Below are 25,774 nucleotides of genomic sequence, written 5' to 3' on the forward strand. Positions count from 1 at the left end.
TTCTTTAGTGAGCTCCCAAACATAGAATAAAAAGGAAGGATTACTGCCTTACTCATAATTGTAGAGAGAGAAATTAAACATGATAGAAAAAAACATAATGTATTGAGTGCTGCTACATGGACCTCAAAATAGGGGATCTTGAGTGAGACAGGTAAGGTGTCGCGTCCCTATCTCATGATATACTATTCACAAGTAAAGTATCGCTTTCATGTCCCATGATATACTGTTTATAAACAGTGTATTATGAGGACACGAGACTCGGGGTCCTTTATTTTTAGGTCCCCGACACATTTTTCTAATGTATTTTGCCAACTCATTAACTGCATAGAGCTAAGCCCCAACTGAGAGATACAAATCATGTGAGCTAACAATAAAGCAAAACCCGCATCAAACCCTCTTCTCCTTTCTCTCTCCTCAACTTTCCCCTTCTCATTCTTTCTTCTTTACAGAGAGAAAACAATGTCATCAAGCGCTTCGAGGTTCATTAAATGCGTCACCGTCGGCGACGGCGCCGTTGGCAAAACTTGCATGCTCATTTGCTACACAAGCAACAAGTTCCCAACTGTGAGCCACTCTGAAATTTTTCTGGGTGTTCTCTAATTTGTTTTTTCGTTGGATTTTTCTCAGTAAATTTATTTGTGGGTATATGTTTTTTTAGGATTATATACCAACTGTGTTTGATAACTTCAGTGCCAATGTGGTTGTTGAAGGAACCACTGTGAATTTGGGGCTTTGGGACACAGCTGGTAAAAATCTTGAATTTTAGGGATTTAGGGTTTGTTGTGCTTGGAATTTTGATTATTTTGGTGGTATTTTTTAATGTTTTAGGGCAAGAGGACTATAATAGGTTGAGGCCATTGAGCTATCGAGGTGCCGATGTTTTCGTGCTGGCCTTCTCTTTGGTTAGCCGGGCGAGCTATGAGAATGTGCTTAAAAAGGTAGAGATTGGGTTATATAGTTGTGAAACTTTGGTTTATGTAGTGGGTATTGATGAATATTTTTGTTGATAATGTGTAGTGGATTCCAGAGCTTCAGCATTATGCACCCAGAGTTCCTGTGGTGCTTGCGGGTACTAAATTGGGTAAGTTGGCATGCACATCTTAGATAAGATAATCATTGTGCTGTTGTATGAAAGGTTGATTCTTGGTAGGCAAATTATTGGTATATTATCCTTTATTCCTCATTGGGTTCTGCTTTCTCCGAAACTTAGTAATTATAGAGATAATATGTGCAAAGAAAAATTTCCTCCTCCCGAAGGAATGCATTTGTTAGATAAAAAGGCCGAGGGTGGGATCCCCTTTGGAAAAGATGAAACAATAGCTGATTAGCAAGTGCATTTACTAGATTAAGGTTGAGAAAGGAACGGGGAAAAACTGAATTAAGTAAGATACGCCATTGAGTTTGTTACTTCAAGTAGGAAAAAAATGTTGGTTTATTTATAGAGGGTGAAGAATGATTTTTCTACCTCTTTTGTTGACCTCGTAATTTGAGATTGCTCTACAACTTTGTCTTAGTATTGCTCACTACTAAAAGCATCTGTTCATGAAGCACATGATTCTATGGTATAGAACTCTAACTTCGATCTTCTTTCCTTTAAACTTTTATGTGCTTTTTAATGGTGGAATTTAGCCTAATAAATCATAAAAATGTTGTTGGGTTTTTATTATTGATATTATATGTGTGTGTATATAATTGTGTCCCCGTACCCTACGCCTTACGAATTTCCCCCCTGCACCTATACCTACATCCGTGTAACTTAGGAAAAACCAAATAGAAGTTGTAAGTCAATCTTATATTAAAAAAAGGCACCAAAGAGTTAACGATTATTCTTCTCTCCCTGCAACAACATTTATATATCAAGTCCCTTGAAGTTATAAAATAATATTTATCCTTCTATTCTAGTTCAAATTATTCTTTTGTCCCAACTTAATCTAGGAAAATTCACTTTCCAGTCCATAACTCTTTTGTTTGATCTTATTTCAATAGGTTTAATCATTACCAACTCTTAGCAAAACATGGGAATTATTTATGATCAATATCTTTATTTCCTTGTATATTCATCAAATATCAAGATGTTAGGAATATAAGTTGTTTAGACAATAATTAGCATGAAATACAGTTAATAATTTTCAGATAATAATGAATTAATATTATAACACAGATGTAAGAAATAATTCAAACGAAAAGAAATGAGGGTTAGAAATACGGCCTGATGGTCGAGGCGTGCAAGCACTGTCCTAAGAATCTAATTGCCCCCTCTCGTACAGGGCTACACGGCCTGATGGTCGAGGCGTGCAAGCACTGTCCTAAGAATCTAATTGCCCCCTCTCGTACAGGGCTACGCGGCAAAAGTTTCTGGAGATACGACCCTCGGTCAGGCGACCTCCTTCTCGTCGGCACGAGCTTCAAGAAGGCTTTGCGAACTCTTCTAGACTTTCAGGGAACCAGCAGAATATAATAGCAAGTATAGAGCAGAGAAGAAGTTTTGTGTTTTTCACACTGTGTAAAACTCTTTGGGTTTAGGTTCTTTTATAGGGTTAAAACAGTCGTTATTCATAAATCCCGCAATTAACACGTTTTAATTACTCGCCCATTAATGTATTAATGTTAGCTGTTTTCTGTCATTTAGATCCATAAATCCGCGGTATTTTAATTATAGTAGTTACAAAATATTTAATCCTAACCGTTACAAAATGTTTATCGCATTTTAATTGTTTAAAAATAAATATTACATTTTAATTGTTCAAAAATAAAAATATAGCAGATTAAGAACCCATTAATCCGGAGCTGCATTCGTGTCCGCAGGTCGTGTGCGAGCGCCACCCGACCCGAGCCCGAGCCCGGCCCGACCGGCGCGCGCGTGTGTGGTGTGGAGCATAACCTTTATTTTCTTCTAGGCATAGAAAAGAAAGGGAATGCTTATAAAGAGCCTATCTTTCCATCTTTTTTCCAATGTGGGACTAAAGTTTTCCTCTTTTCCTCTACAAACCCAAGTTTTAAGTTACAACTCCAACAATCACCCACATAACTTAAAATTTAAAATAATTCAGAAATAAAAGTAGAATAAAAACAAATAAGTAAGATTGCTGTTTCCCTTATACTATGTAATAGGTGGAGGTACGTTTCGGTTTGAACCTTCACTTAGTGACAATTGTATAGATCCGTGAGAGCTTGGTGGACTTCGCCTTGAACCAGTCCCATTTATCGGATTTCTACAAAAAGCACATATAGTACAGTTTTGAAGAATTCTAAGCGGGTTGCGCTATTATCGGCCTTGCGCATGTATCTTTCATGTGTGTTACTAGTGAGCAGCATTGATCCCATAGTCGCGGCCTCACAACTACACATATATGTGAATCCTAATAAGGGATGCGAGCAAGTAAGCATCCTGCCTCATGGGTCTTGGATTCATTAAGAGTTAGACTCAATCTTTCACTTGCTTTTTATGAGCACTGATCACCCTAGGGATGGGAGCAAATAAATTCAGTGCTCCTCACAATTAATCACTCATTCAGTTTGTTTCTACCCATTGAACCTCTGCGAGGTTGGATTGCCACTACAGTAATTTTTCTTATGGGCTTAACCCCATCCCCCTCAATGATTCTAGGATCACTGTCCTAGATAAGCCTTTAGTTAAGTGATCTGCAAGATTTTTCTCTGATCTTACAAAGTCTAAGGCTATTATATGATTTTTCATCTTATATCTCAAGGATTTGTGTCGCACTTTCAAGTGTCGATTCATTTTCACATCTGCATTCTCTTGATGGCATTTGTCAATCGCTGACCTGCAATCACAATGAATAGAAATAGCTGGTAATGATTTTTGGATTAGTGGAATTTTAGTTAGTAAATCTTTCAACCATTCAGCTTCTATACTAGTAGTATCAAGGACTATCATTTCTGATTCCATTGTACTTCTAGCCATTACAGTTTGTTTAGTAGATTTCCATGAAACAGCTCCTCCTCCTAAAAAGCTCCTCCTCCTAAAAGGAACACAAATCCTGTGGTGGATTTTATATCTACTGAGTCACTAATCCAATTTGCATCTGAATAACCTTCTAGTACAGATGGATAACCTTTATAGTGTAAACCATAATTCATAGTTCCTTTTAGGTATCTCAAAACTCTTTCTAGAGCATCCTAATGACTCTTATCAGGATTTGATGTATATCTACTAAGTCTATTTACTGCATAAGCAATGTCAGGTCTTGTGTAGTTTGTTAGGAATCCTAATGATCCAATTATTTGTGCATATTCTCTTTGTAATTGAGGATAACCTGTATTTTTTTTAGATGTACATTAGGATCATATGGAGTAGAAACAGGTTTACAGTTTGGATCATAAAAGTTCTTGAGAATTTTCTCTATATAATGTGATTGTGACAGCATATATCCATTCTCATTCTTCAAGATTTTAGTTCTTGAGAATTTTCTCTATATAATGTGATTGTGACAGCATATATCCATTCTCATTCTTCAAGATTTTAGTGTTAAGATTAAGAATTAAATCAGCTTGACCTAAATCTTTCATGTCAAAATTTTGTGATAAAAAATGTTTGATATCATTTATGATTTGTATGTCAGAACCAAAAATAAGAATATCATCAACATATAAGCATAATATCATAATTTTGTTGTTATTATCTATTTTATAATATACACACTCATCTGTTTGATTAATTTCAAATCCATAAGATAGTATAATTTCATCAAATTTCATGTGTCATTGTTTTGGAGCTTGTTTGAGACCATATAGTGATCTAATAAGTTTGCATACTTTCTTTTCTTATCCAGAAGCTATAAATCCCTTAGGTTGATCCATATAGATTTCTTCATCTAAATCTTCATTTAAGAATGTAGTTTTAACATCCATTTGATGTATTATTAATTTATGAATAGATGCTAGAGCTATAAGAACTCTAATGGTAGTAATCCTAGCTACTGGAGAATTGACATCAAAATAATCAATACCAGATTTTTGGGTATATCTTTTAGCTACTAAGCTGGTCTTATATTTATCTATTGTTCCATCTGGTCTGAGTTTCTTCTTAAATACTCATGTACATCCTATAGTTTTACAACCTGAAGGAAGATCAGTTAGTTCCCAAGTATGATTTTGAACTATAGATTGCATCTCATTATTTATAGCTTTCTTTTAAAATGGAGCATCTACTGATTTCGTTGCATCTTCAAATATAATTGGAGAATCTTCTACAAGTAATGCATAGAAATCTTCATGGACCTTTTCTATTCTAGTTCTTTTACTTCTCCTAGGCTCCTCTGGACTTTCTAGTGGTCTAATTTGTTTAGAACTAGTATCACCTTGGTTAGAACTAGAATCTGAATTACTAGAGGTAGGGCCTGTGTTGTTTACTCTGGTCTTGTAAGGAAAAATACTTTCAAAGTAATATGCATCCCTAACTTCAATTATGGTGTTTTTGGCTATCTCATTAATATCAGAGTTGATTATTAAAAATCTATTTGCATTACTATCAGAAGCATAGCCAATAAAAATTCAATCTACAGTTTTAGGTCCAATCTTCTTTCTCTTATTCTCAGGTATTTTAACTTTTGCTAAGCACCCCCACACTTTCAGGTGATCCAAATTAGGGTTTCTATTCTTTTAAATTGTGTAAGGGGTTTTATCAAATTTATTGAATGGAATTCTATTTAGTATATGACAGGCAGTCATGAGAGCTTCTCCCCACAAATTTTCTAGCACACCAGAATTAATTAACATTGAGTTTATCATGTCCATTAGTGTTCTATTCTTTCTCTTAGCTACTCCATTAGATTGGGGTGTATATGGAGCAATTATTTCATGAATAATTTCATTCTCTTCATAAAATTGTTTTAATTCATTAGAAGTGTACTCACCACCTCTATCTGATCTTAGTATTTTAATTTTCCTATCCAACTGATTTTCAACTTCTGCTTTATATATTTAAATTTATTTATGACTTCATCTTTGGTCTTAATTAAGTAGAGGTAACAATATTTAGAGCAATCGTTTATAAAAGTTATAAAATATTTGTTACCTCCTCTAGTTGTTCTTCCTGAATCACAAACATCACTATGGATGAGTTCTAATATCTCAGAATCTCTATCAATAGTTTTAAATGGTTTCTTAGGATGTTTGGCTTCTACACATATTTCACATTTTTCATCATCTTTTATATTAAGCTTTGGAATTATATTGAGATGCATCAATCTTTTAATTGAATTATAATTCACATGTCCTAATCTTTGATGCCAATTGATAGAAGGTTCGATATTCAAAGCTATAAGAGATGCAAGAGTAGAATTCTTAACATTCAATTTAAAAAGACCATCACATAAAAAACCTTTACCAATGAAGTTAAATCCCTTAGTTATTACAACTTTATTTGATTCAAAAACAAGTTTGTAGCCTTGTTGCACTAATAAAGATCCGCTAGTTAGATTTCTCCTAATATCTGGTACATGATGGACATCCTACAGGATCGAAGTCTTATCCGAAGTCAGCTTTAGGTTGATCCGACCTATTCCAGATATGGGAGCCACATTATTATTTCTCATTATCACAGTTCCTCTACTTGAGACCTGATAGGTGGAAAACAAAGATTGATTAGAGCAAACGTGAATATTAGCTTCAGTGTCAATCCACCAATCATTTGCTTGAAAGGTCATGTTTACTTCAGGGGTGAAGAGAACAGACCTGAAAGCAGTCTCAGGTGAACTGGAAGTCACCATGTTTACTTGTGACTTATTAGGTGGAGGTCCTCTCTTTCTAGGCTTGGGTGGTTCTGTCTTCTTGTAAAAGCAGTCCTTAGCAAGGTGGTTGGTTCGTCCACAAACGAAACAGGCTCGACGTTCAGCTCCTTTCTTCTTTTGAAAGTGGACATGGTTCTTATTTTGATGAAAGGATTTCTTCTTAAATGTTTTATTTTGATTTTGGTGGAAGGGACGTTTCTTGTGTTGAGGAAAGGGTTTGGTTTTAACATTATTTACTTTGGGTTCGAATTTTGTCATATTTTTCTCCCCGAGTCTATGTTGCTCTTCAATTCTAATGGAATTCAACACTTGCTCTAGTGTAAGATCTCCTAGGGTATTGTTAAGGTTTTTGGCAAAGTCTGATCAGGACTCGGGAAGTTTGTCTATAAGACAGGCTATCTGAAACGTTTCATCTAAGATAGATCCATTCACTTTTAATTGGTGAACTATATGTTCAAATTCATGAATTTGCTCATTCATTGGTTTAGAGTTTACCATTTTAAATTTGTTAAAATCAGAAGTTTTAAATCTTTTAATTCCCATATCATCTAAACCATACTTTTTCTCTAGTGTTTCCCACAGAAATTTAGCATTAGTGATAGTATAATATATCATATAACCTATCAGATAAAGCTCCTAAGATTCTGTGTAGACAATGATATTCTATTTCTTGAGGTGTTCTCGGGATAGGAATGGAATCCGTGGAGGAAGATGAGAAAGATTACCTAGTAACTGGTCTAGATGAAGATAAGTTGTCTGGTTTTATGGCTGTTATTAGATGTAGAGTTGTTAACCAAAATCTCATTTGGTTTTGCCAACGACGGAAATTGTTCCCATCAAACTTCTCTGGTTTAGCAGACATAATTTCACTTGTAGCCATAATCTGATGATGAATGAATAGTTTTGTTATTATAATGCAACATAAATATATAAAACATTCATTCAACAGAATTATCATGTAGTGTAACATTTCGTTTTTAAGAATTGCAGACAACATTAACATAAAAAGCAGAATGCTAATCATGATACTATTCTAAACAGCACAATTAGATTCTTGGATTGTTGGGAATATAAGCTGTTTAGACAATAATTAGTATGAAATACAGTTAATAATTTTCAGATAATAATGAATTAATATTGTAACACAGATGTAAGAAATAATTCAAACGAAAAGAAATGAGGGTTAGAAATACGGCCTGATGGTCGAGGCGTGTAAGCACTGTCCCAAGAATCTAATTATCCCCTCTCGTACAGAGCTACGCGACAAAAGTTCCTGGAGATACAACGACCCTCGGTCAGGCGACATCCTTCTCGTCGGCACGAGCTTCAAGAAGGTTTTGCGAACTCTTCTAGACTTTCAGAGAACCAGCAGAATATAATAGCAAATATAGAGCAGAGAAGAAGAAATTTTGTGTTTTTCACACTGTGTAAAACTCTTTGGGTTTAGGTCCTTTTATAGGGTTAAAACAGCCGTTATTCATAAATCCCGCAATTAACACGTTTTAATTACTCGCCCATTAATGTATTAATGTTAGCCGTTTTCTGTCATTTAGATCCATAAATCCGTGGTATTTTAATTATAGCAGTTACAAAATATTTAATCCTAACCGTTACAAAATGTTTATCACATTTTAATTGTTCAAAAATAAATATTACATTTTAATTGTTCAAAAATAAAAATATAGCAGATTAAGAACCCATTAATCCGGAGCTGCATTCGTGTCCGCAGGTCGTGTGGCCGGCGCGTGCGCGTGTGGTGTGGAGCATAACCTTTATTTTCTTCTAGGCATAGAAGAGAAAGGGAAGGCTTATAAAGAGCTTATCTTCCCATCTCTTTTCTAATGTGAGACTAAAGTTTTTCTTTTTTCCTTTACAAACCCAAGTTTTAAGTTATAACTCCAACACAAGAGTTATGTCCACAAGATTTTTGTACAAGATGTTACTATACGCCCTTAATGCTATGTTTGGGTAATATAAAGGGAAAAATGCTTTCAAACCCCAAAACACAAGAAAACGCGTTTCCCACCCCCAAGACTTTTTCAACGCCCTTAAAACTTTCAAATTCGTAATAACTATGCACTGAGCCCCCAAAACACAAAGCCCAAGAATTTTACACAGTTAAAGACTATCATACCCTTTATCTCTTTTATGGGCATTGATCACCTCCTCCCCACTCCCCCCTCCAGTGCTTCTCCCTGATGTCCCTATCCCCGACCGTCGTCGTTCCCTGCGGCGTCCGCGAGCTCAAGTCCGACGAGCGCAGGCTCTACCTCATCCACCTCCTCCCTCCTCACTGCGTCAACCACATCGTTGCCGGCTCCCTCGACCACGCCAACGGCTGCCTTGGCGAGATCGCTGATGGCGAGGTCGCGGAGCTCGCCAGAGATCTCGTTGGAGGCGAGAGAAAAGATCCTGAGCTCGGCGGAGGAGGGGAGAGAGGAGAGGAGGGAGCCGTTGAGGAGGTTGGCGGAGAGGTCGAGGTGGCAGAGGTGAAGTAGGAGTAAGAGGTCGGAGGGGAGGGAGTCGAGGAGGCGGGTGCCAGGAAAATGAATTCTTTATCAGAAGAACTACCACAGTTAGCAAAAACAACATGAAGAAGAAGGAGAAGAAGTCCTATAAGCTAACGGTAGCGGAGGAGGTCCTCTCCCAACGCAACCTCAAGTCTGTCGACCTCTTCAGGGGCAAGAGGATTTCCGAGCTGAGCAACGCCAAGAAGCTCGACGGATTCGCGAGGGGAGCTGATCAAGGAGAAACACCACCGGGAATCGGAGCCGGTCCCAACGGTTCTGATCAAGCGTGCAGCGACGCCCAGATCATCGTCGGCTACCATCTCGATAGCGTTCACCATCTCTTCTTCTTTGACGTCAGCAACGTGGCCTAGCTTGATTGATTATGCATGCTAGCTGTTTGATTAATTATAAATCTTGTAATATATATTCTGCTGGTGCTCTATACTGCTAGCTAGTTGGTTAACTAATCTCTTGGATCGTTATTATATTATAATGCTCGCGTCCATAGAGATTGAGAGACTAGTAACTGTAGGTTGCATTTAGTGACAATGTACGTTGCATTAACTTATATCGCATCAATATATCCAGTTGCAGCTCTTTAATTAAGTGGTTGTTAATGTTATACACGTTGGTTGTTAAGCTTACGAGTTTTTTCTTAAGGTTACGCGTTGATTGTTAAGGTTATGATTGTTTTTTTAAGGTTAAACGTTGGTTGTTAAGGTTATACACGTAAATTGTTAATGTTACGGGTTGCTTGTTAAGGTTACGCATTGGTTGTTAAGGTTACGGGTTGTTTGTTAAGATTACGGGTTGCTTGTTAAGGTTACGCGTTGGTTGTTAAAGTTACGAGTTGCTTGTTAAGGTTACACGCTGATTGTTAAGGTTACGGGTTGGTTGTTAAGGTTAAGCGTTGGTTGTTAAGGTTATACGCGTTGGTTGGTAATGTTAAGCTTAACAACCAACGTGTAACCTTAAAAATCAATGTGTAACATTCACAATCGACGTGTAATCTTAACAATCAAACCTGTAACCTTCATAATCAACCCGTAAAACCTTCATAAAACTGAAAAAAAGAAGGAAATAAAAAAAGCTTTAATTTTTTGGACTTCTACTATAATAATTCATAAAAATAAAAAGCAATTACAATTTTTTGAACTTCTACGATGATGTATACATTTGTTTTAGGTGGTTGGAGTGAGCTGGATTTTGTAATAGTATTTTACCTTTAATTTTCATGAAATTTTCAAAAGTCATGCGATTTTACATGTTGGTTGTTAAGGTTATGGATTGCTTGTTAATGTTACTCATTGGTTGTTAAAGTTATACGCGTTGGTTGTTAAGGTTACAGGTTGCTTGTTAAAGTTACGCGTTGATTGTTAAGGTTACAGATTAGTTATTAAGGTTAATTGTAACCTTAACAACCAACCCGTAACCTTAACAACTAACGCGTAATCTTAACAAGCAATCCGTAACCTTAACAAACAACGTGTATAACCTTAACAACCAACGCTTAACCTTAACAACTAAACCGTAACCTTAACAATCAACGCGTAACCTTAAGAAGCAACTTGTAAGCTTAACAACCAACGCGTATAACCTTAACAACCACTTAATTAAAGAGCTGCAACTAAATATATTGCATGCGATATAAGTTAATGCAACGTACATTATCACTAAATGCAACCTACAGTTACTAGTCTCTCAATCTCTATGGACGCGGGCATTATAATATAATAACTATCCAAGAGATTAGTTAACCAACTAGCTAGCAGTACAGATCACCAGCAGAATATATATTACAAGATTTTAATTAATTAAATAGCTAGCATGCGTAATCAATCGAGGCCACGTTGCTGACGTCAAAGAAGAAGAGCTGGTGAACACTGTCGAGATGGTAGCCTACGATGATCTGGGCGTCGCTGCTCGCTTGATCAGAATCGTCGGGACCAGTTCCGATTCCCGACGGTGTTTCTCCTTGATCAGCTCCCCCCGCGAATCCGTCGAGCTTCTCAGCTCGGAAATCCTCTTGCCCCTAAAGAGGTCGACGGATGCGTTGGGAGAGGACCTCCTCTGCTGCCGCTAGCTTCGAGGACTTCTTCTCCTTCTTCTTCATACTGTTTTGCTAGCTGTGGTAGTTCTTTGATAAAGAATTCATTTGCCTGGCACCCGCCTCCTCGGCTCCCTCCCCTCCGACCTCTTCCTCCTACTTATAAAGAATTCATTTGCCTGGCACCCGCCTCCTCGGCTCCCTCCCCTCCGACCTCTTCCTCCTACTTCATCTCTGCCACCTCGACCTCTCCGCCAACCTCCTCAACGGTTCCCTCCTCTCCTCTCTCCCCTCCTCTGCCGAGTTCAGGGTCCTTTCTCTCGCCTCCAACGAGATCTCCGGCGAGCTCCACGACCTCGCCGTCAGTGATCTCGCCGAGGCAGCTGTTGGCGTGGTCGAGGGAGCCGGCGGCGATGTGGTTGGCGCAGTGAGGAGGGAGGAGGTGGATGAGGTAGAGCCCGCGCTCGTCGGACTTGAGCTCGCAGACGTCGCAGGGGACGACGACGATCGGGGACAGGGACATCAGGGAGAAGCACTGGAGGGGGGAGGAGGTGATCAATGCCCATAAGAAAGATAAAAGGTATTATAGTCTTTAACTGTGTAAAATTCTTAGGTTTTGTGTTTTGGGGGCTCAGTGCATAGTTATTACGAATTTGGGGGTTTTGAGGGCGTTAAAAAAGTCTTGGGGGGTGGGAAGCACGTTTTCTTGTGTTTTGGGGGGCTGGAAGCATTTTTCCCTAATATAAATTACATCCTAAAAATGGTTATAACTTTATTTTAGTACTCAAAACCTAACGGTCTTGTAAGTTACATTTTTTTACCTTCTTAAACATGTTGGGCTTACATTTTTTACCTCCTTAAACATGTTGGGCCTTGAGATCTTAATGCACTAGTAAGAATGATGTAATGGAATGTTGGCGCATGCTACCCCTAACCTGACACTGATTGTTGCGCACAATCAGTGATCTATGCGGAAGCGTAGCCTACGGAATCGTCACCGAACACCCTGATTAGATCTCCTCCTCCTTAGACTAGTCTTCACCGGGCGATGTGAAGACTCTTAAGAAAGTCTATTCAAACTAAAGAGAATAGCAATATACTGCATAAAAATAAGATTAGGAGACAAAAACAAGGGATTCACATGGTTTAACAATTACCTGCGTCCACAGGGAGATAATTGAGTCTTCTTTCATTTTAAAGGGTGTGCTTGACAACTTCACAAAACTTGTTTTACATGGTACATCTTTGGTCTAATATCTTGTTTTTAGTTTGGCAAAAGTTGGACCCAATTTGAACTAGTTATTTCTAGTTCAAAATTTAGCCCCTAAACTAGTTCTTTTATGAATCAACCCTTACATCGTTCAACTTCAACATAGTTAACATAAAACTAGTCTAGCCCTATTCTATTTTAAAGTTGCCAAACACACTCAAAGATTACAAGGTAATCGATTTTTGTGATCTAGATCGATCCTCACCAAAAGATCTCTCACAAACTCTAGATTTCCCCCTTAGTTCTATCTACTTTTTGCAATATGCAACTCTCCTTGGCTTGATTCATCTAACCCTAAACCTGGTTTCGCTGCTGCTGCTTGCCGTTTTGCCTTGTTTCGCTTTCTGCTTTGTTTCCGACTCTTCTGTTGTCTTTTAGGACTGAAATACAAGGCTAATTTCCCAACATGGAAAACTAATTATGAAGATTAATCTGATAACAAACGAAGAGCATTCTTAGATAAATGGGTTGGTCCTACCAAGTGTTGACAGGTCGTGGGAGATATTTGAGTTCTTAGCTGGTTTTATTTGTCTCGAGTCTTTGCAGGTTGGGGGACATTCCTATTGGAAGAATTATTGGACCCAACACCAAAGTAGTTCAGTTACTTTTGAATCGATGTTTGTCTTACATGGATGACATATTCATTTATTTTATTCTAGTTTATGAATTCGTGACTTAAAATAGTGCGGAATCTGCAGATCTTCGTGAAGATAAGCATTATTTGTCAGATCATCCTGGCTTGGTTCCTGTTACTACTGCACAGGTTTTGTATCTACTCAAGTAGGGTGCTGTGCTAGCTACAGTCAGGTTAATAGTTTATACTGAGGTTGTCATGGTTTCCAGGGAGAAGAGCTCCGCAAGCAGATCGGTGCTGCATATTACATAGAATGCAGTTCAAAAACTCAGCAGGTAGGTTCCAAATATTTAATATGTTGTAAGTTATAAGAAATTTTTATCTACCACGCACACATTTTAAAAAATGATCAATGTTGGTTTGGAACATGTGACAAGGCTTAGAATATAGTTTTTGACTTTTTGCTAATTCATTTAAAGAAGCATTATTTCATTTAATATGGTTCTTGATTTGTTGACTCTTATTTTCAATCATCAGAATTTCTTAATGATGCAATTTTAGAAATTTTACTATTTTGCAGAATGTTAAGGCAGTTTTTGATGCTGCTATCAAGGTAGTTATTCAACCTCCATCAAAGCAGAAGGAGAAGAAGAAAAAACCAAAACGTGGATGTTCTATGTTGTCAGTAAACTTTTCCTTTTTACTACCACTCTTACGTCCATTACTTTTAACGTATGTTGTGTTATTATCATGCTTGACTTCTTGTCCAAAATGCTATGTTTTTGAGATGCATAATATGTGTTCGTATCATACATTATTAGCAGAAGGCTAGTAACATTATTTAACATGCCAATATTACCCTCAAAACTTGACCTTTAGTTTTCTCTTGCATTTATGTATAGGACATCTTCATAAGTTTTAGGGTTAACTGTAGATAGACCCATCTAATATCACAAAACTGAACTTACTACCTCTGTGCTTTTATTTTTACACAGACAACACACACACGCTTATGCACGCCCAAACACATACACGCACGCACCTGCTTTCCCTCCAAAAAGAGGCGGCAGAAATATGCTTTAACCTTTTGTTTCTCTCCCTCTCCAGCATATGGCACAATTCTCCAATAGTTGAATCATCAGTCTACCTTGTTTCAGACTCTGGACATATTTAGGAAGAAATCACACACACACATATATATATTTTTTAATATTATGTTATCTACACTTTTCTGGTGGTCCTACTGTCCTAGTGATTATAGAATTAGTGATATGCTTGTTTTTATTAGGGAGACAAGAATTTACTTATCCTAGATCCTAGGGCAGGTTAAAACTTACTCTCCTTTCAATTTGTTAAAGGGCCACATTCTCTGGAAGTATGTAATCGCTTCGAGATTTATGAATTATGACCTTTGCATTTCTTTGTAAAAGAATTAACGGAATCACTTGCAATTTCAGGAATATCCTCTGTGGGAGGAAACTTGTTTGCCTTAAATGAAGGTTCGGCAGTTGCGGAATTCCGCATTGTAGATTTCCCTTACAGCCTTTCATGCTCGATTAATAGCCCATATTTCCTCAGGTTTGAGTTCAAGTGGCTTGGTTTTGTGTATTATGTTTTGATGGCTGTTTTCCTTTATATTTGTTACATTTGAAAATGAATGAATCAGTTTGTCCAGGGGGAAAAGTACAGGCAGGGATTGATTAACTTGATGATTAATCAGGGCATACAACATTTGTAATAGTCATCATATTTAACTTGGATTTGTAAAGAAGTAAGTTAATTAGAAGCCTCCTCAGCTTCAAAATCCTGCTTATCCTCGACATGTACCATTTTTCTGATATGATTGTATTATTGTCTATTAGTTCTCATAAGAATATTTGTCTACTCATTTTGCTCTGGCCAAAAAAATAAGCCCTGTTGTCACCGCATCCCACTTTAAATATACCCAGTTTGTACTTAGGGTCAACAAAATATACCCTTTAGCCGAATACCCAATACGTGACGCGCTGTTGGGTTGTTTGGTTATTCTTATTAATGAAACATGAGAGTAGCTAACAAGGGAATATGATTGATAAATCCCTTCCTTTAATGCATGTTAATCTAGATATATGCTGTCAGCAGATTTTGTGCTTTTTCGAACTACGCTCAAAATCGCGTGTTTCTGAAATATTCTTCGGAGACCAAAGTGAATGATTTGAGCCCTAGTAGTTTTTAACCTTTTTTTTTGAATTTAAGCGTTTTGATCATTATGCAGTGAGAAACCAATTTATAGTCTGTTTCATTTCAGCCGCCCCTGGAAACATTTTCCACTATTTTTTTAAAGCAGCTTAGAGAAGCTGACTACTGAGGTCTTCGGTCTTCCCCTTGCGAAGGTGCCATCGATGACGCTCAACAAAGTCCTCCAACAAAAACATGTAGTCCCCTGACCTGTCAAATTTGACCACTTCCTGCAACCGTAATCTTCAAACATGTGTTCGCAAACTATAAACGCCATAAACTACCAAACAATCGGAAGTATACAAACAACAGTTGCCGTGCAAGCGACGATTGCCAAGTGCCAACACAAAACCAAAAACCCAAACCAATTTGCAAATGAACAGAAACCCGGTTGAATTAAAAAAAATATTTTTTTTTTACAAATCTTTGTATTTATATCACGTATCCAAACGTGTTATCCTCTTTTGAAGAATTTGGCTTCTTGCCTTGGCTTAACATCTTTTTATCTGCTAAACGAAAAAAAACTGTAGCTTTACCCCGCCCCCGGTGTTCAAAACCCGTCTTCTGAATCACTGTCGGAGGAGGACCTAGAGTTTTCCGACATGAAGCGAGGAGGTAAATTTGGGAACATCGCTGCCGCCCTCTTCTCGGTCTCTGCTTTCTTCTGTGGCGAGCTCCTGCCTGCCAATGGCCTCTTCTGCATGTTCCTCGTGATATCTACACAAACCCTATCGAACATCACGATGAAATCTCTAACAATCACAAACAGCTGAAGGGGTTGTGCGTTCCTATCCCTTGAACCCCCTGGCTGATAATACTCTGTTGTCCTCTTCACGAGCTCCATTGCTCGTACCTGTTCCTCTACCACAACCCTGAGCTCCTCCTCTGATGCCTCTAAGAACCCTTTCATCTCCCTCAAGAACGCGTCCCCACCATTGCCTTTACTGAAAAACTGTCGGATTTCACTTATTCTTGTTCCGATTGAGGAACAAGAGGACGCTAGGCCTTCATAGTCTACTGCTGCAGCTTTCTTTACGTTAGCTAACTCTTCGCTCAGACCTCCGACTACCGGAAGTCCTAGCTTTATGTACTCTCTCTCCTTCTCTTCCCTCGTTGTCTTCAACTGTCCAGCAGAATTGGCAAGATTACCGCTGTTGTTGCTGCTACTGCTCCCGCTACGTCTGAGGCTATGATTACGGTTGATAACCAAGCGCTTGCCTTCTGATCGAACGACTTCCTCCACCACAAAATGGAGGAGCGTCGTTTTTCCATCCGTGCTCTTCACATCCGAAAGTTTACAGAGCGCAGCCAGGTTGAATGCCTTGGCATTTCCTCTAGCCGTGCCCGCATTCATTCTGTTTCCTGCTTTTAAAATGGCTTCTAATAGTTTCAAGAATAGACCATGAGACTTGAGCTCCCTGCAGGCTAGCTCGAGAGCCTGAATGGACTTTTTGATATGTAGAATCTCCATATCGTAGTTAAATTTGAACAACATTGCATCAATGCGAGCGAAAGGGGAGGGAACTGCTTTAGTTAGGTGGTAGAGGAAAGACTCAGCGTCTGCGAGCCTGGTAGGGTTGCCAGAGAACTCCCGGATCATGGTCTCTTCTTCTTTGGTCAGGGCAATTCTAGAGAGCTTTTCTAAGGCGTCGTGGCTGAGGTCTCGGCCATTAAAGAGGGCATCAAGGATCTCTTGACGACTGATTCCTAGCGATCGGATGACAATGGCGATGTTCTGGGATTTACGAGGGTCGAGGAGACAGATTTGGGTTGGGGTGTTAGATGAGGTCGATGGTGAAGTGAAGGGGTTTGAGGGAGTCTTGTTTGAGTTCGGGTTGTTTTGGTTTGTAGATCCATAGCCAAAGAGTGTGTCCATGAGTTCATCGTCAATCCTGCAGTACAAGGACACGGATAAACACTATAAATCAAGGAAGTCTTTGAACAAGAAGAATAACAACAAGAAGTGAAAAATATAATGGTAATAAATAGGGAAAATTGTTGCGGTTAGATGTTTGTAGTCCATCTAGTGACAGAACTAAGCTGTGTGAGGCTCTTTATCGTACATCCAATTGAACACTGATGGACCAACAATTTGAAAAGAATTGTTGTTGCTCTTTATTAGATAATTTGAAAAAGAAAATTGAGACATTCTGTTTCCTTATGATGATTAGAACAAGTATATAAGATTAATTAGGACTATTGAGCCTAGAGGCTGTTGACATCTATAGAGGAAGCCCCCAAAAATTTAGAAGGCGAGAAGAGTTCCCTTATTGAGTTTAATTATGGAATGAAGGACGTAGGTGAAATTTTGCATCTAACATCTTTATAGAAAGATCACTAATATTCTATTTCTCTGATTTTAAGTCTTATATAAGATTTTAAAATTCATTAGTTGGTGAGATGTCTCATATCTAAACTCAAATTCATGAATCATCTTAGAGAAGATAAATCAATTTATTTCATACTTCAACCTCTAAAGACCCAGTCAGTTGAGTACCTTGATGAAATCATATAGCTGAACCAAACAAGTTGAATTTGCTCATCAACATTAATTTCAAAATAAATTTTTGCACGAACGCGCCGTTAGTGCACTCGGGTTTTCAAACAGAGCAGCATTTATCAACATCTCATGAAACAAGAGGCAGAAGAGATTAATTGAGATCAATAACTGACCTGAATGAACCATCACTGATTTTATCCCACACCATTGAATGCTCTGGATTGTGAGGCGTAACCTTATCCCAGTGCAACGGTTTCAGCTTTGCCCGGCTTCTTCCGCCCTCTGCCTGCGACGGCGGCGGGGGCATGAACGAGCCGCGCCTAGATGCACCCGCGGCCTCCACGAGGCACGCGACTGCCGCACTGTGGCGGCCGAGTTCTTGCTGGCGGCGGCCGTGGTGCATCGGTGCATACGTGGAGGCCCCAGTGTTTTTCTCTTGGCATTCGGTGGGGTGGAGGAGGTGGTGATTTTGGCGGCGGGGTGTGGACGGTGGCGGCTGCTGGTGATGCAGGGCTGGCGCGCATGGTGCTAATCTGGATGAAGAAGGTTTTGATGTATGTTCAGACGAGCTTATAGAGTTTGAAGGAAGAAGAGGGAGTTCCTGAGCTTTGCGATCATATTGCTCATCGGAAACTAGACTCAGCTGAGAAGGATCGAATGATTTCTGCTGGTTGAGGATGCAGCTGCAGCGCTTGCAGCGCTTGGGAGTATCATCGCCGCCCACGAGGTTGCGCCAGTAGAGGACGTCGAGTCCGTTCTCGTCCACAATCATGCCTTTACCCCCTGCAGGCTGATTTAAACTGCTTCTCTGGGAGTCAAAAACCTTTGCCTGTCGTCGATGTTTCTTTAGAGAGAGCCGGTGGAAGATGAAGAAGACAAGGAAGGAGAGGGCAAAGGTGGAGGCAGCGGTGGCGACGACAGCCTTGGTTACTTTGCCGCCGTCGCTTGAGTTTGAAGTAGGTGGTGGTAATCGGGAGAAAGGTGGTCGAGGAGGAGGAGGAGGAGGAGTTTGGCCGACGAACGCCGGCGAAGGGATTGAAGGGAAGAAGGTTTCAATGTTTTGAGAGGGTGAAGATGATTGAAGAAGGTGTCTTTGATGAGATGATGATGATGATGATGATGATACAAGTGGAAGAAGAGAAATAAGACACAGATGAAGAATTGAATCCATGGATCTAGAGAGAGAGAGAGAGGGAGAGGGAGGGAGGATGAAGATTTTAGGGGGTGTTAATTGTTATTGTTATTGTTTTTGTTGCTTTAGGTGAAGGAGAGGAGAGGGTGAGTCGTTCCATTACACTTGTTCCCATTGGCTGAATGATTCAAGAGCAGGAGTGGTTATAAGAGGGAGGGAGCCTGTGACTTGAGCCCATCAGCTGCGGTGGGTTTGCTCGTCTCCAAAAGAAAATGAATTTATCGCCGACTTGTTTCTTCCTTGTCTCTCGAACTGGACAAGGGTATTTTGGTAAATGACAGTTGAAGGTGATCTGGTATAGGTCGGCCATTTTTGGAGCTTACTTAGGTCAACCATTCTGGCATAGTTTTCAACGGTTGGCTCCAATGATCAGGGACCCCATTCCTTTTTGAACTTTGTCAATATTTGTTCTAATGTGTTATGGACCTACTACGGCTCAAATCTATTAGCTTGATTCAAAGTTTGAAGCTTAAATGTCTTCCCTCTTTCAAACCTGCTAGGTTTATACAAGGGGCTTCACCTTGAGCTGAGAACACAGATCAAATTCCTTTTTATGATATGAGTAGCTCAGTTTGATTGAATTTATCATTCCATGTTATATTAGTCCATCAAATATCCTTATGGCTTAATTGCACTTAAATATCCTATAGTTTCTCGCACTTTGCACTAATTATATGTCATCACTTGTATTTGGTAACACTTATAAAACCAAAAGTTTTAGGGAAAATTGTGTCGAGACCCCAAAGGTAGGAATTTCATCTGACCCAGCCCCTTGTATTTTGACCCATGTGATTCAGGCCCAAATACACACTGTATTTGTGTTCAGGCCCCAAAGTAGCGGACCCCGAAAACTAACATGTAGCAGGCAACTAACATGCAGTGAGTGAGAACTAACACGAGAGCCCAAGAGCCTAGAACTAAGATGAATTAGAACTAGAACTAATATGCAACGAGCTAGAACTAATATGCAACGAGATAGAACTAACATGAGAGCCCAAGAGCCTATAACTAAGATGAATTAGAGCTAGAACTAACATGCAGCGGACTAGAACTAACATAAGAGCCCAAGAGCCTAAGACTAAGATGAATTAGAGCTAGAACTAACATACAACAAGTTAGAACTAACATGCAGCAGGCTAGAACTAACATAAGAGCCCAAGAACCTAGGACTAAGATGAATTAGAGCTAGAACTAACATGCAGCTGATTAGAACTAACATGCAGCAGGCTAGAACTAACATGCAGCGGGATAGAACTAACATGCAACGGGATAGAACTAACATGAGAGCCCAAGAGCCTATAACTAAGATGAATTAGAGCTAGAACTAACATACAACGGGCTAGAACTAACATGCAGAGGGTTAGAACTAACATAAGAGCCCAAGAGCCTGAGACTAAGACGAATTAGAGCTAGAACTAACATGCAGCGGGCTAAAACTAATATGCAGTGAGTTAGAACTAACATAAGAGCCCAAGAGCCTAGGATTAAGATGAATTAGAGCTAGAACTAACATGCATCGGGTTAGAACTATCATGCAGGAGGCTAGAACTAACATGAAGCGAATTAGAGCTAGTACTAACATACATCGGGTTAGAACTATCATGCAGGAGACTAGAACTAACATGAAGCGGGATAGAACTAACATGAGCCAACTAACATAAGAGCCCAAGAACCTAGGACTAAGATGAATTAAAGCTAGAACTAACATGTAGCGGGTTGGAACTAACATGCAGGAGGCTAGAACTAACATGAGCACATGAAGAAGAGTTGCATAGTGTACAAATGTAGCTATAGGGGTTTGAACTCCTGACCTCCTCTCCAAATTCCCAAGCTTTACCACTAAACAAACTAGCCTAATGTATTCATATTAGTTCTACTTAAAGTTAGCTCTAACATGAATTAGAACTAAGTTAGAACTAACATAAAATAAGTTAGAACTAAAATTAAATAACTTAGAACTAACATGAGTTATTGCTCATAATATAGTTTAAAAAAGGGCGGAAAATTTCCCTCCAATTTTTCCATCAGATCGCATTAATGTGACGTGACTTCCCATGTATTTTGGGGACCAGGCGTCAGGAGAAGATAAGTGGAGGGGTAATTTCGATTTTTTTTCTAAAATACAATCTCTTTTTTTGTACTGCTGACGTGGAGGGGTTTTGAAATATTAAATGGTACCTTTTGATGCTAAATCATATGAGCCAAAATACAAAGGGCTGGGTTACATGAAGTCCCTACTTTTGGGGCATCGACACAATTTTCCCAAAGTTTTAAAACTTGCACTAAAATATCCTAATTTTTACTTAAGTACTCAAAAGTAATATGAAAGAATTCAAAAAAGGGCAAAAAGGTGCAGTTAAAAAAATGCAAGAGACCAGAGTCTCTGAAATGTAATACATCACATTTAAAATACAACGTTGGTGAAAGTGATACTTTGATTGTAAAGCTCTTCGCTTCCTATATAATGTAAATCTCGTGCGTAATGACTTTCTGGCTTTGTTACGTTTATTTTTTTTGTCTTCTTGAGGTCACTTGAGCAGAAATGGCACGTTATGCAGTTAATATATGTGATCCACCTCTCAATCGTGTTGAGGAAATTTGTTAGGGGTGTATTGTTCAACTTATAATTATTGATGATTCTTAAATTGAGAAGTGACGATGTAAGCCTTGAAAAAAAGTGACAATAACATAGCTGTTATTAATTACATCAACCTAGATCTTTGACGCGTATGATGTACGTGATCGTTAGAGTATGGAGCATTTTTGTCAAAACAGGAAATTGAGGAGAAAAATAACTCTCATCGATGATGAACAATGTTGTATACAAATTGGGAGACCTAACAAGAAAGGTAACAAAGAAGACAATAAAACAATTGCAAATATATAATGTCATACTAGCTTGATCAATTACTATATTTAACAACCTCCTTCAAAATTCACCGTGGATCTAAAATCGAGAGTTTGGGTAAGAAAAACTTGAATTGAAATTGCGCTAGCTTTTGTAAATAAATTAGCCACTTCTTTTGAAGGAATGTATGGTAGAGAGATTCGATGGGCTTCATGTTCTTGATGAACCACATGTCAATCGATCTCAATGTGTTTTGTTCAATTATGAAACGCAAAATTGTTGGCTATATGAATTGCACTTTGGTTGTCACAATATAAAGGAATGTCATAAGGCACATCTACACCCATACTATGTAACAAACGATGCAATGATTACAGTAGCCATGTTGGCCATTACTATTGGATTTTTTGGTCAAAAAATAGCTTTCCAAAATGAGTTTTCAAACTATATATATATTAACTACAAGTACTTTTCATAAATGCTTTGTAGCATAGTGGAAAGTTAAAGTTTTGGTATTTCAAAAGGTCCCTTGTTTGAGGCTTGCTAACGGCAAGCCGAGAAGTGTTTTATTTGAATTAATCTCTCATAAGTTCTAGTGAGTCATGAGTCGTGGGTCGTGGGGCCGTGGACCAATGGGCCGGGGATCGGGGCTAATCGGGCTGAGGCGCTAAGTGGCGCTTTATTAGGCGTACTTTGCACTTCACACAGATGCATCGGGGCGAGGTGGCGCTGTTTGGCGCCACGTTGGCTGCCACGAAGCATGCGGGCGAGCTACGTATTCGGGCGCTGTTTGGCGCCACGTTGGCTGCCACGAAGCATGCGGGCGAGCTACGTATTCGCACGAGGGTGACCCTAGCATTCTCGTAGTTTGACAATGTTCGTTCGTTCGACGACGTTCGTCTGTCATACGAGGTTTGCCTGTTTGACGATATTCGTTTGTTCGACGAGGTTCGTCTGTCATACGAGGTTCGCTTGTTGACGAGGTTCGTCTGTCATACGAGGTTCGCCTGTTTGACGAGGTTCGCTCGATCAACGAGGTTCGCCTGTTTGACTATGTTCGCTCGTTTGATGATGTTCGTCTGTCATACGAGGTTCGCCTGTTTGACATTATTCGTTTGTCAAACGAGGTTCGTCTGATTTGTTGAGATGTGACCCTCGCGTTTCCGTAGCAACGCGTCCATTGATTGCCTCGTATTCAGGAGTTAATGCTGCAGCAGTTACAACAGCATTAAGAGCAATTTAATGTATTGATGTTACAATCTTAATTGTCATTAAGAATTGTAATGGTCACATTAATTGCTAGTGACTCTTGAGCTGGCCTTAGAGGCCTATAAATAGCGTCCTTGGGCAGCTCTTGGTCGGAAGTTGAAAATCCTCTCGCGTATGTGGAACACGAACGTCGCGTGCTGGAATACGAACGTCGATCCCGACGTTGTTGCTGTTGTGCTGCTGCTGCAGGAACTTGTGCCCACATGAACTTGCCTTAAACCGAAAGGTTTTTGAACCGAAAGATTCTGAGATCGAGGAGATCTTTGCCTTAATCGAAAGGTCTTATAGATCGAGGAGATCTTGACAGTACTGGGTTGGTACACACCAGAGTACTGTACTGCTGTTCCTGGAAGCAGTTTGGCATTGGGATCCTTGCATCGGAGTAGGCCAAATATTGCTTTAAGCACAACGTTTTTATAACGCACAGCAGTTAACTGAAAAAGTTTAAAATTACAGCACATCTAATTCCTTGCTTCATTCCAGATTTAACCTTAATTTCTAACAATCTTAAAGCAATATTTCTGATCTACTAATGGATCCTGCGAAGACTCTTGGAGAGGACTGTCTCAAGTTAGAAAACTTTGATAGATCTAATTTCAACGCATGGCGTCGAAAAGTGATTTTTGGGATGCAACTCCTAAAAATCTACTATGTGGTTTCTGAGGAGAAACCTGACTTTGAAGAAGACTCGGAGTCTGAAGTTCAGACTCTTGGGATAAAGATGATCATTTCTGCAGGAGTTATCTCCTTAACTGTCTGGCTGATCATCTGGCAGATACTTACACCAACAAGCCATCTGCAAAGGAAATCTGGAATGCTCTGGAGGAGCAATACAAGGATGAGGAGAAGTTTTCCAAGTCTCACCTTATTGACAAATTTCTGGACTTCAAGTTTGAAGATGACACTGAGGTTTTGCCTCAAGTTAAAGAACTCGAAAAGTTTGTTATGAAGCTGAATGATGAAAAGATCAGTCTTTGTCAAATCTTCATTTCTGGTGCAATTGTCAACAAGCTTCCTCCATCTTGGATGTCGTTCTCCACGGACATTCGAAGAAGGAAAAGACAGGTGACTCTGTCTGATTTGAAGAGGTTTATTTGGATCGAGGATGAGATTCGAACTCGCACAAAGAATGAGCTCCTAGCTAAGCAGAAGGCGTCTGCTAACATGGTGGCAACTAACTCTGAGAAGGGTACCAATTCTTCTAAGAAAAAGAAATCTTTTAACAAAAATAAGAATCATAATCCGAAGAACCTGAATGTACAGAAGAAAGATTTCAAGAAGAGCGGCAAATGCTTCAACTGTGGGAAGCAAGGGCATTTTGCCAAGGACTGCAAAGCACCAAAGAAGGGAACAACACACAATGTTAATCAAATTGATAATTGTGTGGCTATGCTCTTTCAGGTGACAACTCCCAGCAAAGTCTTTGGTTGGTGGTTAGATACAGGTGCTACCTGTCATGTCTGTTCCAACAGAGATTTGTTCACTTCCTATGTTGCTGCCAAAGAGAACGTATCAATGGCTGATCGTTCTGTGGTTCTTGTTCTTAGAACTGGGACTGTGGTGCTGACTCTTTCTTCAGGGAAGACCCTCACATTAAAGGATGTGAAACATGTGTTGGATTTTTTGGTCAAAAAATAGCTTTCCAAAATGAGTTTTCAAACTATATATATATTAACTACAAGTACTTTTCATAAATGCTTTGTAGCCTAGTGGAAAGTTAAAGTTTTGGTATTTCAAAAGGTCTCTTGTTCGAGGCTTGCCAACGGCAAGCCGAGAAGTGTTTTATTTGAATTAATCCCTCATAAGTTCTAGTGGGTCGTGTGTCGTGGGGCCGTGGGCCAATGGGCCGAGGATCGGGGCTAATCGGGCTGAGGTGCTAAGTGGCGCTTTGTTAGGCGCACTTTGCACTTCGCACTTCACACGGATGCATCAGGGCGAGATGGCGCTGTTTGGCGCCACGAAGGTTGCCTCACAGGCTGCTTCGCAGGCTGCGGGCGAGCTACGTATTCGCACGAGGGTGACCCTAGCATTCTCGTAGTTTGATGATGTTCGTTCGTTCGACGACGTTCGTCTATCATACGAGGTTCGCCTATTTGACGATGTTCGTTCGTTCGACGAGGTTCGTCTGTCATACGAGGTTCGCTTGTTGACGAGGTTCGTCTATCATACGAGGTTCGCCTGTTTGATGAGGTTCGCTCGATCAACGAGGTTCGCATGTTATACGAGGTTCGCCTGTTTGACTATGTTCGCTCGTTCGACGAGGTTCGTCTGTCATACGAGGTTCGCCTGTTTGACGACATTCGTTTGTTAAACAAGGTTCGTCTGATTTGTTGAGACGTGACCCTCGTGTTTCCGTAGCAACGCGTCCATTGATTGCCTCGTATTCAGGAGTTAATGCTGCAACAGTTACAACAGCATTAAGAGCAATTTAATGCATTGATGTTACAATCTTAATTGTCATTAAGAATTGTAACGGTCACATTAATTGCTAGTGACTCTTGAGCTGGCCTTAGAGGCCTATAAATAGCGCCCTTGGGCAGCTCTTGGTCGGAAGTTGAAAATCCTCTCGCGTACGTGGAACACGAACGTCGCGTG

At 39.6% G+C, this 25,774-nt stretch overlaps 2 protein-coding genes across 3 annotated transcripts; one reads left to right on the forward strand and one right to left on the reverse strand.

Moving 5' to 3' along the window:
• Positions 276-15,021, forward strand: LOC109840336 (rac-like GTP-binding protein 3). 2 transcript variants are annotated; one of them, XM_020408941.1, is made up of 8 exons: positions 283-564; positions 659-746; positions 829-938; positions 1,018-1,081; positions 13,278-13,342; positions 13,423-13,488; positions 13,734-13,834; positions 14,611-15,021. In XM_020408941.1, exons 1-8 carry the CDS (start codon positions 460-462, stop codon positions 14,648-14,650), a joined length of 639 nt encoding a protein of 212 aa, XP_020264530.1. In that variant the 5' UTR covers positions 283-459; the 3' UTR covers positions 14,651-15,021. The 2 variants fall into 2 exon arrangements, with proteins under 2 accessions (XP_020264531.1, XP_020264530.1); XM_020408942.1 differs by lacking the exon at positions 14,611-15,021 and having other exon boundaries at positions 276-564; positions 13,715-13,811.
• Positions 15,354-19,564, reverse strand: LOC109842233 (formin-like protein 8). The gene is made up of 2 exons (XM_020411134.1): positions 18,044-19,564; positions 15,354-17,262 (listed from the first exon to the last, which is right to left on the reverse strand). Exons 1-2 carry the CDS (start codon positions 19,039-19,041, stop codon positions 15,921-15,923), a joined length of 2,340 nt encoding a protein of 779 aa, XP_020266723.1. The 5' UTR covers positions 19,042-19,564; the 3' UTR covers positions 15,354-15,920.

Source organism: Asparagus officinalis, chromosome 5 (genome assembly GCF_001876935.1).
Source record: "Asparagus officinalis chromosome 5, Aspof.V1, whole genome shotgun sequence".
Classification (NCBI taxonomy): Eukaryota; Viridiplantae; Streptophyta; class Magnoliopsida; order Asparagales; family Asparagaceae; genus Asparagus; species Asparagus officinalis.

Bases quoted from the DNA above. Each gene is read 5' to 3' on its own strand.
- LOC109840336 (XM_020408941.1), top strand. From the start codon at position 460: ATGTCATCAAGCGCTTCGAGGTTCATTAAATGCGTCACCGTCGGCGAC. The intron at 565-658 runs GTGAGCCACTCT...ATGTTTTTTTAG, and splicing joins CAAGCAACAAGTTCCCAACT to GATTATATACCAACTGTGTT. The intron at 1,082-13,277 runs GTAAGTTGGCAT...CGGAATCTGCAG, and splicing joins GCTTGCGGGTACTAAATTGG to ATCTTCGTGAAGATAAGCAT.
- LOC109842233 (XM_020411134.1), bottom strand. From the start codon at position 19,041: ATGGATTCAATTCTTCATCTGTGTCTTATTTCTCTTCTTCCACTTGTA. The intron at 17,263-18,043 runs GTCAGTTATTGA...CTTGTACTGCAG, and splicing joins ATCAGTGATGGTTCATTCAG to GATTGACGATGAACTCATGG.